The sequence below is a fragment of the Micrasema longulum genome, unplaced genomic scaffold (assembly GCF_059751315.1).
Source record: "Micrasema longulum isolate JH-2025_06_02 unplaced genomic scaffold, ASM5975131v1 h1tg002966l, whole genome shotgun sequence".
In the NCBI taxonomy this organism is placed as follows: Eukaryota; Metazoa; Arthropoda; class Insecta; order Trichoptera; family Brachycentridae; genus Micrasema; species Micrasema longulum.
In genome coordinates this window covers 72,570-99,522 of record NW_028280079.1, presented here as the reverse complement: position 1 = coordinate 99,522, position 26,953 = coordinate 72,570, and the positions used below count along the sequence as shown (strand labels likewise).

Below are 26,953 nucleotides of genomic sequence, written 5' to 3'. Positions count from 1 at the left end.
TGCCTACTCAGTTGATGAATCAACAGATTTCGATACATTCATCATAAGTCATTACGACGAATATGAACAACGTGCCTCCGAATCTTTGGCCGAGGAAAACGAAAAAACAGTCTGATCCGCTTGAAATTAATAACGGGGAAGAAATCGCTTTCGTTTTAGTAAAGTTTAACACTGTTGATACGCAAAATGACAAATATTATGTCGGTTAAGTTATCAGCGCATCAACTACCACAATTTTAATATTGTTATGTCATTTGTAAGACGCAAACGTAATGGAGCTTTGTGTGATCTCAAGTTGAGGATATTGCTGATGTATTTAATTGGAACATAGTGAAATCTTTAAACCTGTAATCTTGCGTCAAGGTTTTTATAAATTCAATGTACATCTTAAAAACTACAAGATTGAGTCATTTTCTGTGAGTAAATCGAAAACCAATTTTGATTTTTACCATTCAAAAATAATTTAAACCATTTAAAAAAAATGTAAGAATATCCGACCACATTTTAGAAAGTTTTATTTATTAAATTTGCCAGCTTTTTGTGAAATTATGGAGACTTGATTTTTATTTTAAACGTTTTTTGTATAAATATTTTTAACAGTCTTAAGAAGAAAATAAAACATACAAAATATTATGGATTCTGTACAAAAAATACAATTTCAAAGTATAGGTAATCTAGTAATTAATTGCACTGCTGTACAAAAAAAATAAAGATCGTTTTTTTTTTCTACAAACATCTTTAAAGAAAAATCGTTTTGGGGGCAAGCTCCCTTAATTACGAAAATCGCATCAGAACTGAAATGGTTTGTAAAAAAAAAAAATTGGCTTATGCATAGTCAAACACAATCAAATTTAAAGGATTAGAGATAAACTCCTTTGGTTTTGTTAAAAATCCAATTATGTGCCAACCCTGGCCCACAAATCTACATTGTTTAGAAAAATTGAGGAAATAGTTGACAATTTTGCCCACCGGGTTTTTTTCATTGATTTTATAATGGTGATGCCTCAATGATGCTATTGTTTAAACATAAACAGTTTTTTTCGCCCAAAAAGTAGTAATAAACCGTATGATAAGGATGATAAAACCAAAAATAACAGTTAATTACCAAGTGGGCAAAATTGTCAACAAGGGGAGATAATTTTGCCCAGCATGTTTTGTCTTCTAAAATTGCATAAATAAAAGAAAAGCAATCGTTTTGTACTTGTAAAAATGCTCAGAATAATTAGTATTACTATTCAACAAAATGGATAGGAGTAGTCCCATACAAAAAAAATATGATATCGTAAAAGTTTGTTAAAACTGGGCAAAATTGTCACGTTTGACGGTACACTTAAAATATTTTGTTACAATAAATTCTTAAATTTACTCACGATATTTTAATTTGCAGTGCCTTTCCACAAAAGAGAAAAACTTGTGCTTGGAAAGGGACATCATTACAAATCCAAATAAATGAAATAATCGTTTATTAAAATAACGATTACAATAATCGAATAGTTCGATTATCATAATCATGAATCATAGAGATGATCATCATCACTAGATAAAAATACAATGGTTCTGGTATTCTGTCAAAAACGCTCAAAAAATATTTCTACCATAGAGATGTACTTTGGTAGTACTTTTCGAACAAAGAACTTAACCATTTTGCACAATACCTACAAGTATCAATCCTCGATTCAATATAATACAGTACCTAGTATCTGTATTATATTGAATCGAGAGACACGTGTACAGTATATACAATATAATATGCTTAGGAACAAACGAAACAATTTCAACAACTGGCAGAGTGTATTTTATCTGAGGGTATGGGTATGAGTTATATTTTTATTTATTCGACGGCTTACGCCTTTAACAAAGTATAAAATAATAGTAAAAAATCAATTATAATTAAACAAAATACACAACACCTTAACACAAATGAAGAAAATATAGATACATAAAATTAGCAGAAATTAAAGAATTAACAAAGGATATAGGCGTATGAGTAAGTGCAATGCAAGATTGGACAAGACTTGCGCCTTACGATGTAGAACACCAATACAATGTCCCAAAATATAGTTGTATATTTATTTTAATGATTTACTTTGGTATATATGTATACGTAAATATAAGGCTTAAAGCGATATACCGGGTATTAATATGGTTTGTTGAATAAAAAGTTAATTGTATTATTCAAAAGTAAATTGACGATAAATAAATATGTTGTATACTTAGTACGTACACAACTATTACAAGAGGTATATTTTAAGAGACAACATTTTGCACAACGGATTTTTCTACTGTATCAAAATCTTAGTAACAAAAAGGATGCCTTCAGTGTAAATAAAAGCTTGGTACGTGTTGTTTTGTCGGATTGTATGATTTGTATCGTAATTTGAAATACCTGCCACATTTGAAATTGCGCGCCTATTTAGTAGCGCAAGCACAAGCCTAAATTCATTTCCCTGTTCAGTGCTCAAGTGTCACGTGACTGTCATCGATCCAATCGCAGAGTGCGTCTCTTAGGTCCATTCAACTTCGTCTTGAGCTCTGTACCAGGGGAAGGGACATTACGCACCGTGTATTATAAATGTTTCAACAACTATAGTTGTCTCACTTTTACACATGTATATACGCGCACGGCGTACGCACACGAAAGGAACGGGGATACATCGATTTAGAGGAGCTCATGGGCAATGTTGGAGTTTTTGATGTGGGTGTTCGTGTGTCGTTGGATGTCAGATATTTTATAAAAATGTTCGAGACGTAATTCTCCATCCTAATACGGAGAATACTCGTGAAATTGAAATAACGTGGTGCTTTCAAAGGACGCTTAGAAGTGAATTAGTGAAGTTGAGATATGGTCGGATATAACGCGAGTGTTTATTTACTGTCAGCCTCTGGGAGATAAGCCGAGCTGGAGGGGGGCTCTGGAAATACTACGATGATTTGGATAGTAACACTGTTTTACAACTTTGCTTGGATCGCTTCGGCTTGCGGTGTTGCATATCGATAATTTACATCATCCGTTTAATTTTCTTATTATTACAACACGTCCATATTGCAGTCTCCGAGTGCTTCATTGTGTCCCTTGTCGCTTGTGTGTGCATAAAACAATGGAAGGCGGTAAATAGGTACGTTCTTATACTTGTGTGTGTACATAATATATGCGGTATTAGGAGGAATTAATTGTCGTGTAATGAGTCTGATACTCAAGGTCTTTGTTGGTTTTTAGCTACTGATTTTTTCTGTTCTTTTTTTTAAAGCTTTTATATGCGCCACATGCTGATGAGCAAATTACAAATACTCTCATCGCGACAAGCGTACCCAATCTGTCAAATTCCACTTGTCAATTGTCACGGAAAATCATGGAAGGAATATCGACGATCGTACGTCTAACAACATGTCAATCGTGATTTCATTGTCGGGTAATTATAATATGTAGTCGGGCGTTATAATTATAATGTAGTATTGTTTTCTAATTACGTACTTACCTATCCAACTAATTTTATTAGTCCGTGTACACTAAAAAAATATAGACATGTGTTATCGTTTTACATACCCATATTATACATAGTAATAATCTAACAAAGACAACGTTATATTTTTAAAACTAATTTATAATAATTCACAAGTTTATTTGAAAATCTGTATCAAATAGATATTTTAACTATCTTTTCCATTCAATATATATTTAGGTTAGTCCTTACATTTAACTCTACATTAATAACAGCGCATATTATATCAAATTGTATTACAATGAAATTAAACTATTTGGTACGTAAACAAAATAATAATCATCACTTATTTTGAATCAGTTTTGTAGCAAAAGGTACATTATGTTTATTTTTTATAGTTGATCTGTAATATTCAGCGTAGTACTTTGTGCGTTAAGTTTTGTGATATCACAATTTATTTGTTCATAAAATCACAGATTGTGCCTGGCAGAATTTGCACAAAATTTGTAGCGTGACCTTGAGAGGTTTTTTTTTTATAACTTTAGGTATCATTTAGTGGCATATATTAGAATTTAAAATATTTACACAATAATTATTGTGCATTATAAAAAAATACCAATATCAATAGAAAAATACATTATGTCAATTCTAACAAATAATTCAATATGACGTACAAATTGAATAATTATTGAGAACTATGAATTTAAAAAATAATTTTACAAGCAGACCATGGCTAAATAAGCTCACTCATACGGGTTAAAGTTAGAAAAAAAGGGTGTCACGATGCTTCTTCTTTCTCCACATCCTCTCCTAAGTAGAGCATGTGGACAACACCAGACGCCTCCAGGAGACTATCATTTGCCAGCACTCACACCTCCTCCCTTGTCCCTTAAAGCCAAGAGATCATCATAGAAATCATTTCAAGACAGCGGAAGCCCACAGGTGTGAAGAAGAGGCAACTTGGGTTGAGACTCTCTTGAGGCATGCGCAACATGTGTCTGAGCCAGGTCCACCGCTGCATTCTAAAAACACTCATTATAGGAGGTTGCTGCGTCTGTCCTCAGACTTTACGTTAGACAAACGTTAGTTATAAAATCAAACCACCTAATTATGCCTAATTTTCTCGAGCACTTGCTTTAAAAAATCGGAAGTTTGGTGTTTTGAGTTTTGGTAAGGTGCCAGGATTCGCCCATATTGGAGTAATGGCATTATACAAGAGTTAAATAATCTGCATTTCATTTCGAGTAAAGACTAGAGTTTCAGATAGCATGCATTGTGTTAAAACCTGCTCCAGTAATTCCTAGACGGACTGCGAGCTTTTTGTGCATGCCACCATCCTCAGCTATATAAACTACTAAGTATTTTAAGCTGTCAACTTTTTCGATCCTCTGCCCTTTATTATAGAGAGGTCGATCAGTTTCTAACGAGGAACTATTAAACTAAACCAAATTTTTTTTTTCAATTTTTATATATCGTATTATCGGCGCTATGATTAACTCCGCTTATTCTCGATCAGTTATTCCGATTGGTCCATTGACAGCAAGCAAACAGTAAATCTTCCATAACTCTCTTATCATTGGTCGATTCATATGAACTATTGATGTCGTTCAAAGTAGTTTGTTTTTATTATTGTTTTCATACATTTACAGGGATCTTTGCCTTACAATCTAATACCCGTATGCAGAGACAAAACTTAAGGTGAGGAAAGTACATTCTAATTTCAAATGCAGAGAATAATCCGAAGGTGACGACAATAGAATGTACTTTCCTCACCTTAAGGTTTGTCTCTGCATAGAAATGCAGAGAATAATCCGAAGGTGAAGACAGTAGAATGTACTTTCCTCACCTTAAGGTTTATCTCTGCATAGGGGTATAATGCTCCAATCTTTACCGTAGGCAAGAAAACATTTATTGTATCCAATTTCCCGTAGGGCTGAAGTTTATCATTTCATGAAAATTACTAATAGATTTTTTAAGGAGAACCGCATCATCTGCGTACTCCAAGCCGCACAACTTTAGGGAGGAAGGGGGGGTTCACTTCTATGCCTCGATCAGGTGGTGTTGATTTACATACATAAGGCATGATACATTAAGTTTTAATTGAATTGATCTGGCCTTAGATAGACAAATCTCTGAACAGAAACAAACTAATTCTTAAAAAAATAAATATGGAAGTCTAAACTCTAGGCATTACAGGGCCTAACTTATCATTGGCTAGATAAATTTACATGCCGTATAACATTCACCACTCTGCCTATGTTTGTTAAATTGTTAAAATATGTGTTTTTCCTGTTGAGATACTTACCTGTATGTATATTTGAGTAAGAAATTGAGGGCGTATTGAAATCAAACACTTCTTCAAAGATTTGGTTCGCATTCGAAACTTTGCTGGTCTGACCTTAAAATTAATCCATTAAAAAAAATGAAGTTGCTTTATGGAAAATCACACAGGAAAACTGACAAAGATACAAGTATAAGTGTATCTAAGTGACATTTCCCATATCAATAACTGACTTTTGACCTGGTCAGATAGATCTGTTTTAAAACAAAACAAGGAACATTTTATATTATGCATTGTAATCAACGGATAAGCCTACACTTCCATGTTTCCTTCTCATAAAAAGTCTTCTCCCTCTCTTAGGATATCTAATTCTTGTCGAAAAATCTCTTCTCAGTTTTTTTTAAATGTAATTTCTAGTCTGTGTCCAGGCCAATAAAAATATAGCTCAGCATGTTAAATATAACCAGAACCCTCGAGTGTTTTCGATTCCTTGACTACTCTTAGGTAAAAATCCTGAAATAGGAAATCAAATGGAGATATTATTATTGTTTTAATTTTAAACAAGCGGCTTTAAGCTGATATGCTTAAATTTATTTTAACATAAGTTACTTGTTGGCGCACTTTAACCTTTCCAAAAACAAATCTAGTCCATTTTTAAACTTATTTAGACTACACGTTGAGATCAGCTCTTGTGGCAGCCTATTCCAACCTTCAACAACCCTAATGCTCGGGAATTGTTTCCGTGGATTTAGATTGAATCAAGTTTTCTTCAGCTTGAGACTGACCTCGAAGTCGAGCATCTTGTTTAAGCTTGAATATGTGATCCAAATTTGAGCAGCTTAGTGACAGTTGAGTATCTTGTATGTCTCTTATCAGGTCACCCCTATCTCGCCATTCCTGCAGACAAGTCCACCTCGTCGTGTTGTGGTTGATGCGTTCGCCGACCATGCTTCAGGTCCGCCTGAGTTTGATACCTGACAGGATGTATATATAATATTGGATTTAAAGGTGGTTCTATATTACAATATTTCACTTTTCTGGACTGGCGCCTGAAGCGTAAGACTGATTCCTTTACCTCCCATGTAATTAACCTTTAGGTTACAATATATGCTGCAATTGGAATTCCAACGCAGTGCCCAATGCACTACTGGGGGCGGATTGGAAAATGATGTCCGTATGTTTACCAAATAAAATAAACAAATCAACTCTGAAACGATTATAATTATTTTTGTCTTTATCCGGGCGGATGAAAAATACAATTCTGTGTGTGAAATATGTAGAACCAAAATCATAAATGAGTGTTTTTGGCTCGATGCCCACTCAGGTAAAAATCCTGAATATGGAAATAAGTGGACTTAAATCTACCTCGTAGTGTAATGGTTGGCACGTTAGCCTTCCATCTTTTAGGCCCAGGGTTGATTCAAAAGGTGGTTTACATTGCAATATTTCACTGTCCCTGGACTGGCACCTGCAGCATAAGACTGGTCACCTTACCTCCCATATAAAAAAAGTTCTATAATACGCTGCAGTTGGAGTACTAATGTAGGCACCTGTGATAATAAATAAAATAAATAAATATTTTTTTATATTAGTTTTCAGATAATGAAGGAAGAACAGTAGAGTAGGGGGAATGCAGAAGCAGTCTGTGAGTACGCAGCCGCGACTGTCTATCGCCTATTCTTACCCGGACATTGACCACCAGGTTAATATAATTGGAAAATATACCACACTCTTATTACCCGGTTTAAAAACAAAAAAATAATAATTACAATGTGTAACAGTAATTCCCTTACTAGCTGCATCTCAGATTTAGGAAATATTGCGTTGCCCTTAACGATTGAAAAAACATATATTACAAATTACAATATACATGCAGGCATTCATGCAGGAACGAGATATACATTTCCTTTTTTCATATTTGAGGGTATTACTTGCAAACCCAGCAAAATCAAAAATCTTAAAAAGTGAGATATGAATTGAAAGGTATTCAGAATACAATTGTTAAAAATAATTATAACATTGTCGGTTCAAAATATGGCTTTATTTGTGAGAATCTGACTTTCAAATTATTGGGTTTGTTGCAAACATGGCAACCTCTACTGTTTTACTACTATTGCAAAGTTGGGTATCTCCAAAATTAAATTAATTATTTCACTACTGTTTTTCGATGTGATCATTTTACTAGTCGCATGTAAATTATTCATTGGTAATAATAAAAATTTGAAGTATAAAAAAAGTTGAAGCTATTATTATATCAGTTTTTTGTGATCTGCTCAAAATAAAAAAAGATGGATTTTGGCTGGTTTGAAAATAGTACCCTCATTTCTGTGTAAGTCGTTGCCTTAGTTATGATACTGGATTTCAATATTATTATTTATGCACTTTCGAATTGTTAAAATGTTGAAAATGCATACGCAGCAACCTTGAAATGACGTATAAAAAATTCAATCTCAAGCTGAGAATGGCATCTCAGCACCTGTGGTTCAACTGAGAGTACATTGAAATCTATAATAATTATATAATATTAATAATTATAATATTATATTATATAAATATATGTAAATACCAGTCTCGACGATGTTGTAAAAGCGATCGAACCAGTAATTACTTCAAAATTGTGTATTTAAGTATCACTCATCTTTTATAAGTTTCGCTAATAAACTTGAATACACTTAGAAACATAACTATTTACGTACTTATTCAATAAATTGGATTGTATTTACAGATAAAACAACACATATGTTCTGGTTTTCACAGTTGCGTGTAATTAAAGCATTTATCATAAAACGCTATACTATTTTTATGTGTTAAGTCACATCTGACCATGACGAAAGTCTATTATAGAATGAAGGCAAGCATGGAAATTACCCACAAATTAAAACGCCACCGACTTCACACTTATAATGTATAATTTTAATTATAAATTTTTAACATATAATTATATGTCATTGGTAATAAGCAGTATAAAAATATTTTTTACCAATTTCAATCAAATGTGTTGTGATGGTAATAAGTTTGATAAAATCGACATATGTATGTATTTATTTATATGATAAATTTGCTTTATTGTTTTTTTATAACTCACATCTGTCATTAAATTTATTTATAAAAACAAACTAAAATCCAAGCACTGCAGCCACAGCTGACATTGTGTTTTTTGCATGGTTTTTGTTTATTACAAAATTTAAAAAAATAACTTTTGTAAATACTTGTTGCTTAAAATAAAGTAGGTTGGTACCTACTTATTTAAAAATGATTATATATGTACATCAGTCGCGTGCACAGAGTTTTTAACTAGGGTAGGCAGTAAAAAAAAAAAAAAAGATTTATAGAATATAAGTGATAAATCTTACAGTTAAATCGTCAGTCTAGGGTAGGCAGTAAAAAAAAAAAAAAGATTTATAGAATATAAGTGATAAATCTTACAGTTAAATCGTCAGTTTCCTTCACTCGTCACATTAGTTTGAATCACTATGTTGTTGACTTGTAGTTATTGTTGAAATTACCTAAACCACATTAAAAATCCAAATAAATGCTAAATTTATATAATATATTACTTATTTTTTTATATGATTTATAAAATATATTGTTACGATATCCTTTTTTTAAATGTATTATTTTCCACTTATATGTTTATAAATTTTTATAAACCACTTTAATTTAGAGTTATACTTCGACCGGTTTCGAGGTTACTACCCCATTGTCAGTAATTAAACTAACTTTTAATTGCTCGCGTTGATATTTATATTATAAAATATTGTATGAAAGAGATAGAAAATGAAAGAAAGAGAGAAAAAGAAGATAAAATGAATCATAACGCGAATTTTTTTAAAAGAGTTTTTGATTTACTAATTTCTAATCGTTCTAAATTGTCTAAACGAAAACCATTTTTATTGACATGCAAAATTTCTGCACAAGTTTTTTGATTAAAATCATGATGTTCGGATTTAAGGTGATTTGCGAATTCTGAAAAATTATTATTACTGAGACATCTAACATGTTCTTTGATTCTTACTTTAAATTTATGTGAAGTTTTTCCAGTATAGAAATTTGGGCAGTTTAAACAATTTAATTTATAAATTCCCGAATGATTTAATTTATCATCCTTATCTTTTCAATTTGATAATATTTCACCTTTATTATTATTAGTATAAAAAACTGGCCTAATATTGTTAGGTAAAATTTGAGCGATATTATTAGAAAATGAATTAATGTACAAAATTCTACGCCGATTATCATTATTGTTAGAAATGTTTTGGGAACTATATAAGTATTTTTTCCTATAGTTTATTTTTGGTTTTTTATTCAAAATATTGACAGTTAAATTTGGTTCATAACCATTGTTAAAAGCGATCAATTTACATTGATCAATTTGTCCCATCTCTAACGTTTTTGCAAATTGATGTAACCTTATAAAAACTTCGTGAAAATTAGGTTTATTTTAGTTTTAATGCTAATTTTATATTTTTATGTTGATTTATGTGTCAAGCATTGTATTAAAAAAATAAATTAACACACCAGATACGAATGATTTTTCGTGTGTCAATATAAATAACTCCTTAGACGTTCTTTCAAAGTTATGTCGTTCTAATTAAGCTATATTTTAAGGACTATTGTCAGTTAAACTCTTCATAATATTAATCACTGAATATACGTGTAACTTGTCCTTAAAACGGTTAAACACACATTCCCGTCAATATCACAAGTTTCACAAAACACAAAACTACATTTTTATTGACAAGTAAGCGCAGACTATATTCTCTAGTGTATAAAACAAATCAATTTGAGGTTATTTGTTTGACATTTTTTGATCTTTGACTTAAATAATAATTGATAAAAACGCTAGATGTCAGTAACGTGTTAGTTTTGTCTTTCTAAGCCCTTTTAAAGCAGTGCTTTTTAACTTACCCATACACGCGTAATTACAACTGAAAAAAAACCCTCACATAAGCGTTGTGTAGGAGTATGCAGATATGATAATAAGAAGAAAATAGGCATTAGCAGTTCGTGCCTCTGCCGACATTAGCTCTTAGCTTATCTTAGGATGGCTGAAAACAGACTAACATTAAACCCATCAAAAACTGAACAACTGTGGGTGGCTTCAGCCAGACGACAGAATTTGATCCAGGATACGGCTCTACCCAATGTAGGGAGTGCCGTTCTACCCACCGTTAAACTACTGGGAGTTTTACTCAATTCTGACCTATCTCTTGACGCTCAAATTAGTAGAACGATAAGTTCATGCTTCTACCAGCTGAGACAAATTAAATGCATACGCAAAAATTTGCCGGTTGATGCCGCCCGTCAATTAATAAATGCGTTTGTAGTGTCTAGAGTCGATTATTGTAATGGTATCTATGCAGGTCTACCAATGAACAAAATGACTCGCCTACAATCTGTATTGAATGCCGCAGCGAGACTTATTTTCGGAATCTCTAAGTTCAGTCATATCACTCCACTACTTCGGGAACTACACTGGCTACGTTTTCCACAGAGGGTCGAATACAAACTCTGTTGGCTTATGTATAAGTCACTGCACAACTCGGCTCCGGAATATCTAAGGGAACTATGCATTCCAGATGAACTAGCTGACAGGCGTCTCACGCTTAGATCAGCTACGTCTACGGCGAGAGGAAAAGTTATTATACCTCTACGCAAACAGCGCACTAAATTTGGTGAGCGCGCATTTGCGGTCGCAGGCCCTATGGCATGGAATGCTCTCCCAGCAGAGGTGCGAGGCTGTGAAAGTGAAGTGATGTTTCGGAAAAAACTTAAAACCCACTTGTTCTCTAAATCATTTGAATAAATCCGTAGCACGTGACAACGAAATAAATTATTTTAATTAAATTACAAATTTAAAAGCTTCAATTAAATTAACTTAACAATAGAATCACCATGTAAAGCGCCCTTGAGGTATTTTATTACGAAAATGGCGCTATATAAGTTATCCACAATAAATAAATAAATAAATAGCGGCGCCACGATCGGAACAATACACTCTTAAAACCGAATAACATTTGGCGCATTTTTCAAATTTTACAAATAGTTAGCGTATATTTTATATTATTTTTTGTTATTGTTTTAATGAAATTCTAGTAGGGTAGCCACTGCTTTTGTGCCTATATGGAACGCACGCCACTGATGTACATAGACCTAAGTAAAACGAAGTATAAAAAAATATTTATTTTATTTATGTAATTGATCAATTAAAACTTTAATTTTAACCTAACAATTAGGTTTTTAACCTAAAATAGCATGTGTCTATTTAAATTGTCAAAAATACAATTTTCATGAAAATTTCATCTACATATTGCACATTTGATAAAATTTAGTCGACTTAAAAAAAACAATATTTCCAGAAGAGCCTAATAATGAATTAATACGCTATTTAAAAGTTTGTATTTTTCATTTAGTTTTTCTTTTGACCCCAATATCAAAACTTGTCTTAATAAATGCTATAACATTTTTTAAAGATATCTCAATTGTCATAAAAAAAGTTTAAATACGACTGTTTGAGAATGGAGGCGCTTGAACAAGTTTAAATGTGTTATACAGCCATCAAGCGGGTAAATTATAAAGCTAGAAACCGGGTAAATTGTTATGCTTGAACTATATAATTTTTTTAGCACATCAAGGTTTTTTAAAAAAAATATATATTCTGTGTACTCAAATTCAGATTTTCTTGAGTTATGACTGTATTTTATCCGATGTGTGATTTTTAGACTAGGCCCTTTTTTTTATTGCTTTTGAAAATAATGTGTTTTTGTCAAAATATACATTTTGTTCCACAGATCCCCGCTTCGGTCATCAGCAGTGTGGGATCTGTAAGCATCTCGGCGGGCGTCCTAAGTATCTGTGACTCTCTGAAGTCGGGCTCCACTATGGCCAACTCCAGCGGTCCACAGGGCTTCCCGAGGACGAACCCGCCCCCGGCAATATCCACCACCCAACCTCGCCCCAGCAGCCAAACCATGACATCGTCCCAAGTGACTGTCAGAAAACTGCCCAAGAAAAGAAAATTCGATCCGTCCGAGTTTGAAGAAATAGAGCGGAACTCAAATAACAACGGGATCGTGTCTGTCGCCGCCGAGTTTCAACCCCAGAATCAAGTGATTCGGGAGCCTAGGAGGTCCGTGTCGCCTGCTCCCGTTCAGAACTCTGGCTACCCCTCGTTAGACTTGTCGGAATGGAGCGATTACAGGGTTCTCGCTAAGCTGAGGAACTTGTATCTTCCCGGCGTTATCAAGCAGGCCAGCCATGGGAGGGTGGTAGTAGAGTTTGACGGACCCGAAGCCGAATCACTAATTTACAATGACCTGTTTGGTGCGGAGAAGTACGATATAATCGGTGATGCCAGTCCCCCGGCGGGGAATGTCGGGAGCGGCTATCGGTGTGTTGTGCGACCTACGGATAGAGATAATACAGTGCAGAATATATTTGTGGAAGGTGTTGTGTCTGAAGTTCTGAATTCGCCGACAAGATTTCGAGTAAAGGTAAGATTTTATTAAAATATTTGTATATTTGTGGTTTAGATGCAGATTGAGTTTTTCTGCATTATTGTGCTGAGTGTCATTCGCACTCTGGTAATTTTAGTTTTTTTTTACAATTGCTTTCTGTATAATATGCAGTAAATAATGCGAATTTTTTATAAACAAAGATTTTTTTTATTTAAAAGTAGTTAACCACTACTTTTTTTTATTTATGAAGTATTACATTGATAAAAAATATGCATTATTAGTTTGTAATGTATTTCACTGGGAAATGCCTGTGCCAAGGAATACATTTTACAAGTTTTTTGACAAAATGCTCTTTTATTTTATATATATAGGTACAATAGAATTCAATACAAATTGTATTTTTTCAATTTACATGCTTTTAGTCAAAGAACTATTTAATACATTAAAATTAATACTGCATACATTTTACATGGTCTTTGACAAATAACAGTATTTTTTTAAATTTCGTTAATACCTATACTATAAAAGTCAGTACATAAAATATGTTTTATACAATTTAAAGTTAGCTTTTTTAAATGTGATAGATATACTATTCAATTCATTTTTTTTAAATTAGACAAAAACGGGTTTTTTAAATGATTTAATTTGATAAATATACTACAAAATTAATTAAATAAAACATAGGTAGGTACATACCATTTTTATATACAATTTACATTTTCATTAATAACTTATTTTTAACCTTTTTAAAAAAAAATTATAAACATACCCACTATAAAATTAAGTAAAATGAAATATTTTACATGTTCTTTTTCAAAATTTAGTCAATTAAATATACATACATACATTATACATTTGACATGTTCCTTTACGAAGAAAGGTTTTTTTTTTTGATAAATGTACATAGAAAAATTCATTAAATGAAACATAGGTACCATAAACATACACATGTTCCTTGATAATTTTTAAAAATTTAATTTTATCAAATTAAAGCTTAAAGTTTATTTTTGCAATGTACACATCTGAAAAACGGCCACAAGACCTCTAGAACAGATCCAGTTAAGTGGAGGAGGCTTTCAGTGTATGAGTATTACTAAATAAAAAATATTCAGTAGAAATCAAAGTCATTCAATATCAAATTACCATTCTTTTGTACCCCTAAATATAATTGAACGTAGTTATGCAGAAAGCAGCCAGTCCACAATTTCGGAAAAATTAGATATTGATGTTATCGGGTGCAGTAAGGTCGATTCTATGTTCTGCTAAAAACAGCCAGACCGCTTTCATATAAAAAAATGTATTAACCACCTCCGGAAAAAGGTGTCGATCACAAAAACGACATTTCTCAATTTGCAAAAAACACCCACAAAATATATAGAAATATATATAGAAAAATCTTATGGTACTTTAAAAATCTTTTAAACTGGTCAAATACACAATAAGATTCTTGTTTGTAATATATAAAAAACTTATGTATTCATTGTTTATCGTTTGTTAAAGTCAAAAACATTCAAACTATTTTGTAGATTTTATAATTCACTCTTTTCACAAAATGGCTATTATCTCAGTTTCACTTTTCTATGGCTGGCTGTTTTTTGTATAACTACGTTCAATTTATCTACTGAAGTTTCCAAAAGTTTTTATACATAAATTGTACATACTATGTTTCAAATGTAAATGAATGATAATAATAATGAATAAGTAATAATAGAAGTCTGTAAATAAAAATAAACTCATTAAAAACCATTATATCTTAAATACTTTGTTGTTTTAATCTTTTAAGTACCTACTTCAGTAAATGCTTTATGATTGTCTGACATGTTTTGTTAGAATCTCTTTTTTATGCACGGCCATATTTTTTCATATTTTACAAAAGACTAAAATAATTATTTTTTTTTAATTTTTTTTTTGCTCCGCAACAGGCCAGGAGGCCCAATTACAGTACAGAACACCTGGGCTTGAGAAAAGTCTAGGTATTTACTGGACTTTTGGCCTTTCATTATATGCATCTTGAGGTGCACAGGGCACTATATATTTATACACCAATCAGAGTATATCGATCATTAGTCACATGAAAGTAAGTCAAGTACCAGTCCAGGGACCAATACGGTTATGCAAAACACCTTTTTGATTAAATATTATACGCCATTCTTAGGAAGCGAACCTGGGACTATGAAAGCAAAACTTACTGATAACTTACTGAAAATTGTGACCGGGTGCTCAGATATTAGTAATAATAGTAAAAAATTAGGTAGTACAGACTAATAACATAATATTGTATACAAAGAAAATAATATATATGGTTTTGATGATTTAAAATATTTGCACTTAAAACATCAATGAAAACAAAATAAAAATACAAAAGAGTAAAATAATTTAACAAAGAAATGAGATAAAAGAAATTACACAACGTAAAAATAAATGTATTTATGATAGTTAATTGAAGAGTGAGTTTTGTAAGTCAAAATACATTGTTTAGACAAAAACAGTTATGTGTGTTTTGTCCGTATATATCGGATCAAGTGTTTTTTTTTATAAGACACACTTCAGTGATTTTAGACTCGAGTCATACAATCAGATCACTTAAATACACTTTGTGCCATCATCAATATTCATTCTAAAATACGACATTTTGAGGAAATATGTGAAATGTTAAAGCCTCGTAAAGTATCGGGTTTAGTGAACAAATTTTCTTGCTGGTTATGCAGCTTTTAATATTGATTACAATGGCGTACTTACTTTGAAATTCATACATTTTGACTTAGGACTCTTTGAAAAATCACTCTTCAATTGTAGTTCAGTAGCTGCGTAAAAAATTTCTTGATTTAAAATGTGTAATTTGCCTTTTAATCTTTTGGAAATGTAAACATTTGATTTCAACATTCCAAATGAATGATCTGAATGCAAATTTTGTACTGGTGAGTAGCACAGCTTACTATATTTACACATGTAGTAGTTGACATTTATCACATAGTCATACATTTTAAACCACAAGATGATACATATTCTGTTATCTTCTCTAACATTCAGGTGCTCAAATTCAAGCTAAATACAATGTTAATACTAATTCTTTTATTACAATAAAATAGCTGCAATTTCACCATATAAACAAAACGTTTTTTTTCATAAACAATTATATCTAAATGTATTGTAATGTTTTTAAAAGTGATAGAAAAATAAAATTTGTAGTAAAATTTAATATTTACATAAAATAAAATGATAATATAAACCTGCAAATGAAAAAAAAATCAAAGAAAAAATGAAAATACCTACTAACTAAATTTTTTTTATAGTTTTTAATTTTATGAGGGGTTCGCTAAAATGTAACAGATGAACTCAGCGGGCAAAAATAGTCAAAAAATTAAATAATTACTACTTTTATAATTGTAATGATAACGATTCAATCTACATTGGAAAAACTAAAAGAAACTTTAATATTAGAGTAAAAGAACACTTAAGATGCTTAAATAATAATAATTTTTCTGAATTCGCAAATCATCTGATAGAAAATAATCATAACTTCAATAAAGACACTGGATTAAAAGTACTTCATGTTGAAAATAAAACTTAGGAATCTTAGAAATTTAAAAAGCGATTCATAATAACAAAACAAAAATTAATAACCAAATAAACAATATTTCTTTTAGTCCTCTCCTGGCTTACTTCGAAAATAATGATATCAAATTACCACCCGTGTAAGAAAAAACCACTTGATATATTAGGTCCACGTGTAGTATTTAGTGAACATGATAGAAATAAAATAAAAAGGAATCAATTCATAAGTTACGTAAACCTTGACAAAGAAGCTTGTTTGCTTTGAAACCGGTCGGTGAAAAATAAAAATTAGTGGTTAAAAACAAAGTGGTTTTATTTATTTTATTATATGAAGGATAAATGTCTGAATTTCCTAGACTTCTGTATTCCCTTCTCAAAAATGTTCCATGTTGTAATATGTTTATGTTAATACTAATTTTTAACTGAGTAAATATCGATAATAAACACAAATCATCACTTACGAGATTTTTAAAGAAGCCTAAAAACCTTATATTTTGATAGTATAAAATTGCACAGTTTAAATAAATTGTATATTTGGATCAGTAATCATAAGTAGAAATTCTAAATCATGGGATGTTATAGTGAAACGACAATATTCAAATGATTTGATGTGGAAAATATCAAACTTAACACCTTAAACATTAATTTTATTAATTGTTTTTTTGTTCAGATAACGGGGAACCACGTTGGCGAGGTTATTGTGAAGAGAGCGGACATTCGTCTACTGCAGCCTCCGTGGTGGGAAGAGCTTGAAGACCTCGTTCCTATGGCTTCTATTCACCATCACCAACTTCCTGCCTTACAGGTTACACTTTAAAAAAAAGCTGATTATGCCAAAAAGGCGGAATTAAATATAGAATATATAATTATTTTCTTTTCTGTTGTGTGAATCAAGGAAAAACATTAAATTAAAAAATATACACAGTGTTTCAGGGTGGAAATAACTACGATAATTTACTCTGTTATCCTTCAAAGTATAAAAATAAAATCCTAGTGACGTTTTTGGAAATAATTCAATTATGTTTTTAGTGAAATATATTTTTTTGCATTCTATTCTTATATATGGGGGTCAGTGCTTAGAAACTCTTGACCTCCTGCTACCTGTGTAGATGTATTGTGACGGGTCCCCATAAATTAATTTACCTCCAAGCCTAGGTCTTTGAAGAGCCGAGATTTTTGGGTATTGCATTACAAGCATTTGACAATCATGTTATTAAATTTAGCCCACTACACTAATTTTTTTAATTTTTTTATTAAAAAATATGATTTTCCAACAATTTTTTTTTCTCATAGTAAATAATTTCTTAATCCTGCCTCGAAATACCATGTTTATTTCTGACTGATACCCCTATGCCGAGTTGATTTTTAAGGTACCTTCAGGGTGAGATGCTCAAATTTTGTTTGCAGAGTCGAGTATGACACCATTGAGGCATATGAAAGCCTTATGGAGGTCCTTAATGAGTAATCCACAAAAATTTTGTTTGCAGATACGCACTCTACGATATCGCATGCGTAGTTACAAAAAAATATTCACTATTTGTCAAAATTTGAGGTGACCGCTTGGTGAATTTTTCGACCACCTTACGCTTTACTTACTCAATTTTGTTGTTATCAGTCTTATCGTTCTTAGCACATTGTAAGAAGAAATATGCATTCATTGGAAGATTTTAGTGATTTTGTTGAGTTTTGTCAACTCCCAGCTCACGTTAGTTGCGCAACGCAGGATAGACCAACAACTATTTATTTGATTTGTTTAGTTCTATGATAATAATCATAACAATAAAGCGCTAGATCAGGGATGAGCCGAATCCAGTAGTTCTATAGTGAGTATTCTTTTTTTTAAATAATTTATTGGTATAAATAACATTTATGATTTATTGTCATTGGTTTTCCAAGAAGGCATACCGTAAACAGTTGGGACTTCTTGACGTTGGGGAAGTATTGAAATGATAATTCAAATAGAAATTTGTGATAAAAAATTTTGTAATTAAAAAAAAACTCAGCATACTGGTATTTTATATAGAATTTGCAAAAAATCCTTGGTAATTTTAATAAAAAACAGTAGATTTTCTGTTAGAATCTATTGACTTTTGGTGAATCAAGTTAGATTAGCAAGTTAAAAAAATATCACCGAACATAACCCTAAAACGAAACGTGTTTAAAATGTTTTTATTTTTATTAACTTGTAGCCTTCGGAGAACTTTTACACCAGTTCTCCCGTTGGTGGTATGGTGGGGTCAGTTGGAGCGATGGCCACCTCCGTGCTGACCATGGCTCCACTTTCCAACGGCTCTGTGGATGACCTTGGCAGACGCCATTTTGATGACTTTGGAGAGAGCGACGATGATCTCAGAAGGGAAGACATTATGTTTCCAACGGAAGCGGGTAATTATACTGTTTCCATATTTTCTGTACCTTATATGGCTGCGAGATGTGGTCCTGCAGTGCGAGAAATTACCTTAAGAGATCACATGTTATCGATTGAATCGGCATTCACTTTGTGTAATAACATGATTAAATATGTAATTAATAAAACATTTTGTTCTTAGACCACTTGAGTTTATTTTAAAGCAATCTTAGTTTATGAAAAATCTATGTAATGACAGAGGTGTGAGGAGCTAATAAAGTAACACCTGTAGATGGAAGGATCTGTGCTTTCCGAAACCAGTAGTGTTTTAAAATAAACTCAAGCGGTCTAGGAACAAAGTGTTTTTATGAATTATGTATTTAAGAGATCACATTACAAATCGTGAAGTTCTAGACAAAATTGGTGAAGATCGACACTTGATCAACAAGGTGTACCAATTGGATTGATCACTTTGTGCTACCAACATCTTTTGCATACTGTTTGAGAAAGAACGAACCAAAAAACCATGGGGAGGGACCCTACTGCGAGTACCTTGACCATATTCAAAGAGATGAGAAGTATCAGAGCAGATAAGGGAAATAATTATTTTTATTTTATTTTATTCATTTATTACAAAAGTACATATAAGCCGGCATACTGATAAAACCCTCTAAATGACAAAATTTTAGAAAACATGTTAAAAATGCAGTTATATGTTTTTTTCGAGCTTTATCAACTGATGAAATCCTCTGAGGTTTAGTTTCAAAGTAAGCATGTATAAACACCCACTAATAGTTTATTTATTTTTTTTAAATGTATCCTTCCAAATATAATAGCCCACTGCACCAATTGTTTGCACGCCAAAATTCCCTATCCATGTAATTGCGAGCTTATGACTTAAGAAAAGGAATATAGGTATTTAAGTGTTTATATTGATAATAATTTCAAATGGGATTGCCAAATTTTTAAAACTTGTAACAGACTACGATTTCTCGTTACCACTTTTCATAAATTACCTTTTATATTGCCAAAATGTTCACTAAGGATTGTCTATTTTTCCCTGGTTTAGTCTAGAATAAGGTATGGCATAAAATCATGGGGCCATTCAACCAGAACCAATATAAAAATGATGCAGGATTTTCAGTATGCCATTATTAAGATAATTTTACCACTAGAATTATTCAATCAGAGAGATAACAAAAGACTCCTTTACAAATCACTTAAAATTCTGCCAGTTCAAGGGATTTTGTGATTCTGCATCATTTTAGAGCAGTATAATTCTAATGTTTATAAAATTTATCAAAATCGTAATCACAACACTCTGATGGTTTAGTGATCCCTAAAATTAGTAATAAATATAGCAGAACATTGAATTATATTGTACCTTACATTTTTTATTTTATTCCTACTGACCTTAGATTTAATAATATATGTAATAATAATAAAATTAGAAATTGGCTTCTTAATCAAAAGTTTTTATATTAATGTTCTATAAATAATGTGTTCAAATTTGATTTACATGTAAATATATTTTTTTACGATATATTTGTTTTTCCTTTTTTTTTATTAAGCAGATACAGTCTAACTACTGCTCCTTATGTTGACTGTAATTGTTTATGTAAAGATATTTATTTTTAAGGAGGATTAATTTTTATATGGGTAAACTTCACCAACAAGCCACAAAATGTGGCTTGGCGAGGTTTTTGTATTTATTATGTATATTTCTTTTTTATGTATCTTAATTTTTATTCATGTGTACTATTTCAATTAAGTAAATCAAATAATCAAAAAAATGTTTTCTGGTGAAAACCATTAATTTCATTTATCACTCCATGATACCGAAATCCTTGTTTGGAGTTAGGATATAACACATAATAGAAGGTAGAATCATACATACTATTAAAAAACAATAAAACTCAGAGTTGCCCTGCAAAATAGTGTACATTTACTTTTAGTTTTTTATTTCTAATTTACTGTATTGTATTGTATTTTTTTTTTACTTAGTTGTATAAAATGTATTTTTATTAATACAATATGACACTTTTCATAAAAAATCTTATTCATATTAACTTATCAGTTTTTTAGTTTTTCTACTGACATTTTCTGGAAGAGAAGATGTTTTTAGCTTCCATGAGACTATTTGTCAACTCATGGAATACATTTGAGCCTTTATAAAATTGAAAATGTTGAGTTGAGTGAGTTGTGAGTAAAAAAAATAATACATGTGTTTATACTATGTGCAATAAGTCTTACTTATTTAATAATACATAGTATCCTTTATAAATATTTCTGCATCAAAGCCAAGCATGTGATTATTATTTTAGCTTTGTAAATATTGTTTATTTGATCAAATGTTGACAGGGTGAAAGACTACATTGAAAATATTTCTTAAATAACTACACACATTTACAAACTGTTTCATATACTTATACGTATTACGGTCCATACACATTAAATATTGTTAAAATAAAAAAAAATGTATTGGAAAATTTCATATAGGTTTGTGTAACAGATGGAAAAACATGAAATAAATGTGCATGTTTAAACATAAACAGTTCACTTAAACCAGCCAATGATACGCAATACTAAATGTGAACAATTCCATATCGTCATCATGCTGGTAATATCTGTTAAGTAGTATTGTAAAAATTGTTAAGGAGATCAATAAAATAATGTACCTTTTAATGATGGACTTTTTTATTTGTCGGCCTCGTAGTGTAATGGTCAGCGCGTTTACCATCCATGCGAGAGGTCTCGGGTTCGATTCCCGATATGGTTGATATTAAATATTTATTTGAAAGGGTGTTTTTACACCGAAATATTTCATAGTCCCTGGACTGGTACCTGAAGCGTAAGACTGATCATCTAACCTTCATGTAACAAAAAATATCAAGATATGCTACAATTCAGTGCCGTTTAGTGCGGAAAGGGAATGATGATGATGATGATGATGATGATGTTGTTTTTATTAGTAACAAAAAGGAAAAATATGTAACTTTATTTTTTAAAAATATTTAAGTATATTTTGTTGAAACAAAATTGTGTCATCTTAATAAGAAGTCAAAAATACTTTTAAGAAAGAAAAATCACCTAACAGAACATCGTCGCAACGATGATATTTACTTCTCAAAAAAAATATCCCTTTCTCTTAATAATTAATAAATATTTTTTTAAAGATCTATACACTCTTTTACTTCTATGGACTGAGCACTAACTCTGTGGTTTTCAACCACAAATAGGTAAATATTTGTACAGCTTAGTTTTAAGCCACTGACTAGGTTAAACTTAAACCACCGGTGATTTTAAACATAGAAGATTATTTTCTAGTAAACATATTTTTCAATATCTACACCACAACATGCTGATTATATTTTGAAAGAAAATATAAAATTTATCCACACCTTATGGTGCATAGTGTTAATAATTTGATATTTTAATTTGTTATCTCATTCAAAACAATATTTTATCAAATTTTGTACCACTTAAACACAGAAACTATATTATATGGCGGGTGTATGATTTTAAATGTGCACCATTTTTTCTGTCTTGCGTCTGACACTGCTGTACCATGTCAAAAAAAGTATACTGAAAATAAACAATGGTAGATAGATTTTCTAGTATAAAAATCATTTTGGGATTTAACAAAAAAAAAAGATATTTATTGTACCTTAATTTTATTAAAATATAAAACATGGCAACAAAATACTATATACTAATAAATCGTAACAAAGATTATTCACTTCCATCCTTCCCTTGCACACACCTCTTTGCTCCTAGTAAGTAAATGAGCAATGTAGGGGATTCCAAAAATGAACAGTATGTTAAAAAAATGATTTTAATTCATTTTTATATTGTGTTATTTTGAAACCGCGTAAAAGAGGTTCTGGTGTATTTATCATCGAAACAGATATTAATGAATGAATTTGTAATAAAAATGCCTTATTTTGATCAAAGCAATAAGGATAATATGATAAAATTAATGGATGTACTTTTTTCTAGAAGGCGGTAGCAGTAAAAGAAGTAGTCTGCAGAGCCGCGGAAGCACCTCTAGTCTACTTGAACAAAGAAGTATTACACCCCGATCTCAACCCCCCACCCCAAGGTTATTTTGTTTATAATTTATAGAAAATTATGTTTTTTTATTTATTAAATCGACTATACTTTTGTGATAATAGATTTCTCTGGATTGTGTGTAGTTTGCCTAACTAGGTACAACCTGTTTAAAGGCAGACATTTTTATATGCAGTGCAAAATAATAAGAAAACATGACTAGTTGCTAGTGTATTTATAATACAAGTTTATCATTCTATTATTTATCAATATGTTTTACGTCTTCTCTCTACCCAAACCCACTATTTTTTTACAATTTTTTTCAATTGAATCCAGGGATCACGGTTTTACAATGTTTGGGAAATAAATTTAATACATTTGGTCCCAAAAACCCTAAAATTTCTTTGCCCGAATTCGGAGTTTGCGGATGACCTCATAACCAAGTTTGATTTCTGGTAGTGTGGGAGTGTTCTTTTTCTCTTGTTCTCGCGGTATTCTATGAGATTTTTCTATTTATAAAAAAAAAAACTTTAATTGATTCTTCTATAATGGTGCTAAATGTCGCTTAGGGACTTTTTCCTTTCCATCGTCAATGTAAAACATTCAGGCTTTGTGAACTTTGTAAGTACCGGTTTTTCATTGCAATTTGGGTTTGGGGATTCTTGTTTTTCAAATTTTTTAAATGTTTGTATGCTTACACTGGTCAATGCGTAATAAACATTACGAGTGGGGGGTGCCACTTCTAGAGCAGATCAGTTAAAAACTAACCCTTGAATTATAAACACATCTATTAAAAAGGGGAACACTAGTATAAATGTTGAACTACTGGGTGTTCATTTAGATTCAGACATTTATCTTCAGATCAAATATGTGTAGAGAAATATTCCTATAGACGCAACTAAAGCCATTGTAAATGCTTATTTTATTATTTTATTTTATTCAGAAAACATACAGTCATACAAAATAAGTATTAAAAACAGCAATTTTTTAACATAAAAAGACCAATTAAGTTTTCATAAATAAAAAAGATATAAACATTAAATGTGACAAAAAAATAAAAAATAAATTAGAATTTTAAGTGAGGAAAGAATAATTGTTGACATTTGCGTTTTCCATGGAGGTAATAAATAAAAATACCGAATGTACACTCCGAGCCATCCACGCACACACATGAACGCACATATAAAACATACACAAACATATACATTACATGCGGCACATATACATAGCATAAACCACTCAAGATGCACATTCAGCAACTATCCCAAATAATCAACCCCATGAAGAAATTTTCTGTACAAATGCAACGTGCAGTTGAAAATGTCTACATCATTACTGAGTCCGTTATAATTTCTACAGGTACGTCTAATGAATGAATTCGAGGTATAATTATTTTTACAAGTTAATACATAAAAAAGGGAATTTAATCTAGTATAGCGAAGAGGACAACGGAAACCAATATTTTGTAAAAGATACGGCGAATCAAATATATTATTGAGAATTTTGAAAAGAAAAATTAAATCATATATAATGTCGTTTCATGTCTAGATTACTGTAATGGAATATACGCAAATCTCCCAAAATATCAAACTAATAAACTTCAATCTGTTTTCAATGCAGCAGCAAAGCTTATTACGGTAGTAAAAAAATATTCTCACATCTCACAACATCTTCGAGATTTGCACTGGTTAAAAACTACATAGAGAATAAAATACAAGCTTTGCTGGACAGTATTCAAATCCCTTCATGAAATGGCTCGAAGATACCTATCGGACCTTTGTATTAGGGAAAATACAGGTCAAAGAAAATCTACTCTTTGGTCAGCATTTGATTCAGGAAGAGGAAAATTTGTCGAAATCTGGCGCTCCCCAAACACTACATTTGGAGATCGTGCTTTTGTCGTTGCCGGCCCCTCTGCCTGGAACCAATTGACTTCAAACTTACGAATCATCGACAGTCCCAGTCAGTTCAGATCCCAACTAAAATCTCACTTCTTTAGATTATCATACCCTCAATTTTAAATCAGAAAATATAATGTCACTTTAGTTTAGTTAGAATGTAAGTTTAAGTATACAATTGTAAAGCGCCCTTGAGGAGATTTTTCACAAAAATGGCACTATATAAATCAGCCAAATATTATTATAATTTCCCTTAAAAGTTTTTTTATTATCTTTGAGAATTATATGTATATGATATTTATTAGTTACAATATATGCAATAGCGATTGTATTAAAAAATAAACTTTTCTGGTATAACGAGTAATGCTATGAGCAAATTTAGTAGGTCCCATCTTCCTCGTAATAACCGAGTATTGTAAATCTCATACCATTCCATTGCAGATCTCAGGCTGCCACGCCCCACAAGTATAAGAAGGGAGACGTGGTGTCCACTCAGTCGGGAGTACGCAAGAAGTTTAACGGCAAGCAGTGGAGGCGGCTCTGCTCGCGAGAGGGATGCTGTAAGGAGAGCCAACGAAAGGGTTACTGTTCCCGTCACCTTTCTCTGAGGGCGCCTCGTAACACCAACACGCCCTTGGCCGGAAACTCACACACGCCACACCACAGGTATTAAATATCTATAGTTCCACTATCTTACAGTCAATACTGTGGTGCCCATATCTTGAAATTATCCTAATTTGCGGGTGCTGTACCTACTTGTACATCAGATAAATGTTAACATATGCCGCATTTTTACTACCGCATTTTGGTGCCCTGTGCACTACCGGGTGCAGATAGGTAAGTGATGAATATGATAGACTGGCATTTTATCAGTTAGACTGATCATCTTGGCTTCTAAAAATTATAAAAAAATATTGAACCGGGTTGTGGTCCCGTGGCTAGTGTCGCGGACTCACGCTTACTACAACTTGGTTTCCATTTTCTTATAGTGAGTTATTTACAACTCGTTGAAAATGGCCTCCAAAATTGAAATATTTGAGTAATATAAGAAAGCAAATATTTCTTTTAAAAAAATAAATATTTTGACCTTGACAGTATTTTTTAAGTAAAAAAACCCTTAACACATAAATTTAGATTTTGTGATATTTTGTATTGAATTTTTTTAGCTGTATATTTAAATGAGATCTTTTTTTATAAATTGATTTTCAAAATGAATATTAAAAGTATCTACTGGAAAAAGAAAAAACCGATCGAGATACGCTGAAATTAGTTTTGCAATGCAATGTCTTATAATGTCAGAAAGTGGCATAATAATCGATATCTTTGTATACAAATATGTACTGGATTAAAGCCTCAATTTTGTATCTAGAAGCAGTAGCAAGTCATTGTCTTCTTCTGGCGGCCCCATGGATGGAGAAGATACTTCCAGGGACTCGGAAACCACATCCCCTCACTATAGCAGAGTAGCTGGAAGATTTGATCCTGACGAAACTGAAGCTGCTAATATGCTCGGTGAGTTTTATATTTATTTATTTATTTATTTATTTATTTATTCACACTTATTATCAAAATACAATTCCATATTCACTTTGCCCAGCTAACAAGGGTACATACCCCGTTCCAAGCTAGGCAATTACATTTTAATATATTATAATACTTAACAAATTAATATAGAGCACAGACAAACAAAATATAAACTTATTCGGATACACATTTTGATTCATATACATACAGACATACACATATATACACACATGTATATATAAATATACACATATATACATATGTACATACACACACACGTACATACACGCATGCGCATACACATACATACATTCATAAAAACATAGACAATTTATTTATGCGAAACTTCATGGTTGTCATCTATAAATATATATTTTTTAAATTATTCTTTATTTTTTATA

The 26,953-nt window shown here is 31.5% G+C and overlaps 1 protein-coding gene and 1 long non-coding RNA gene across 10 annotated transcripts in view; one reads left to right on the top strand and one right to left on the bottom strand.

The window, feature by feature from the left end:
• The first annotated feature begins 2,297 nt into the window (after positions 1-2,297).
• The window catches only part of cic (Putative transcription factor capicua), a 62,515-nt gene continuing 37,859 nt past the window's right edge, over positions 2,298-26,953 (top strand). For 3 of the 8 annotated variants that reach the window (XM_088241578.1, XM_088241576.1, XM_088241570.1), the window contains exons 1-8: positions 2,298-3,116; positions 7,314-7,423; positions 12,513-13,214; positions 17,404-17,538; positions 18,923-19,118; positions 23,080-23,182; positions 25,470-25,694; positions 26,398-26,540. In XM_088241578.1, the coding sequence (XP_088097704.1) occupies positions 7,352-7,423; positions 12,513-13,214; positions 17,404-17,538; positions 18,923-19,118; positions 23,080-23,182; positions 25,470-25,694; positions 26,398-26,540 (1,576 nt within the window). In that variant the 5' untranslated portion in view covers positions 2,298-3,116; positions 7,314-7,351. Of the gene's footprint in view, positions 3,117-3,248; positions 3,411-5,094; positions 5,139-7,313; positions 7,424-12,512; positions 13,215-17,403; positions 17,539-18,922; positions 19,119-23,079; positions 23,183-25,469; positions 25,695-26,397; positions 26,541-26,953 lie in introns of those variants that run through there. The other 5 variants (XM_088241571.1, XM_088241574.1, XM_088241577.1 and 2 more) reach the window with 5 other exon arrangements.
• On the bottom strand, positions 5,887-8,874 carry LOC148271287 (uncharacterized). 2 transcript variants are annotated; one of them, XR_015825136.1, is made up of 3 exons: positions 8,702-8,874; positions 7,087-7,271; positions 5,887-6,234 (listed from the first exon to the last, which is right to left on the bottom strand). It is a non-coding gene; the product is annotated as an uncharacterized LOC148271287 (long non-coding RNA). The 2 variants fall into 2 exon arrangements; XR_015825135.1 differs by lacking the exon at positions 5,887-6,234 and having other exon boundaries at positions 6,291-7,271.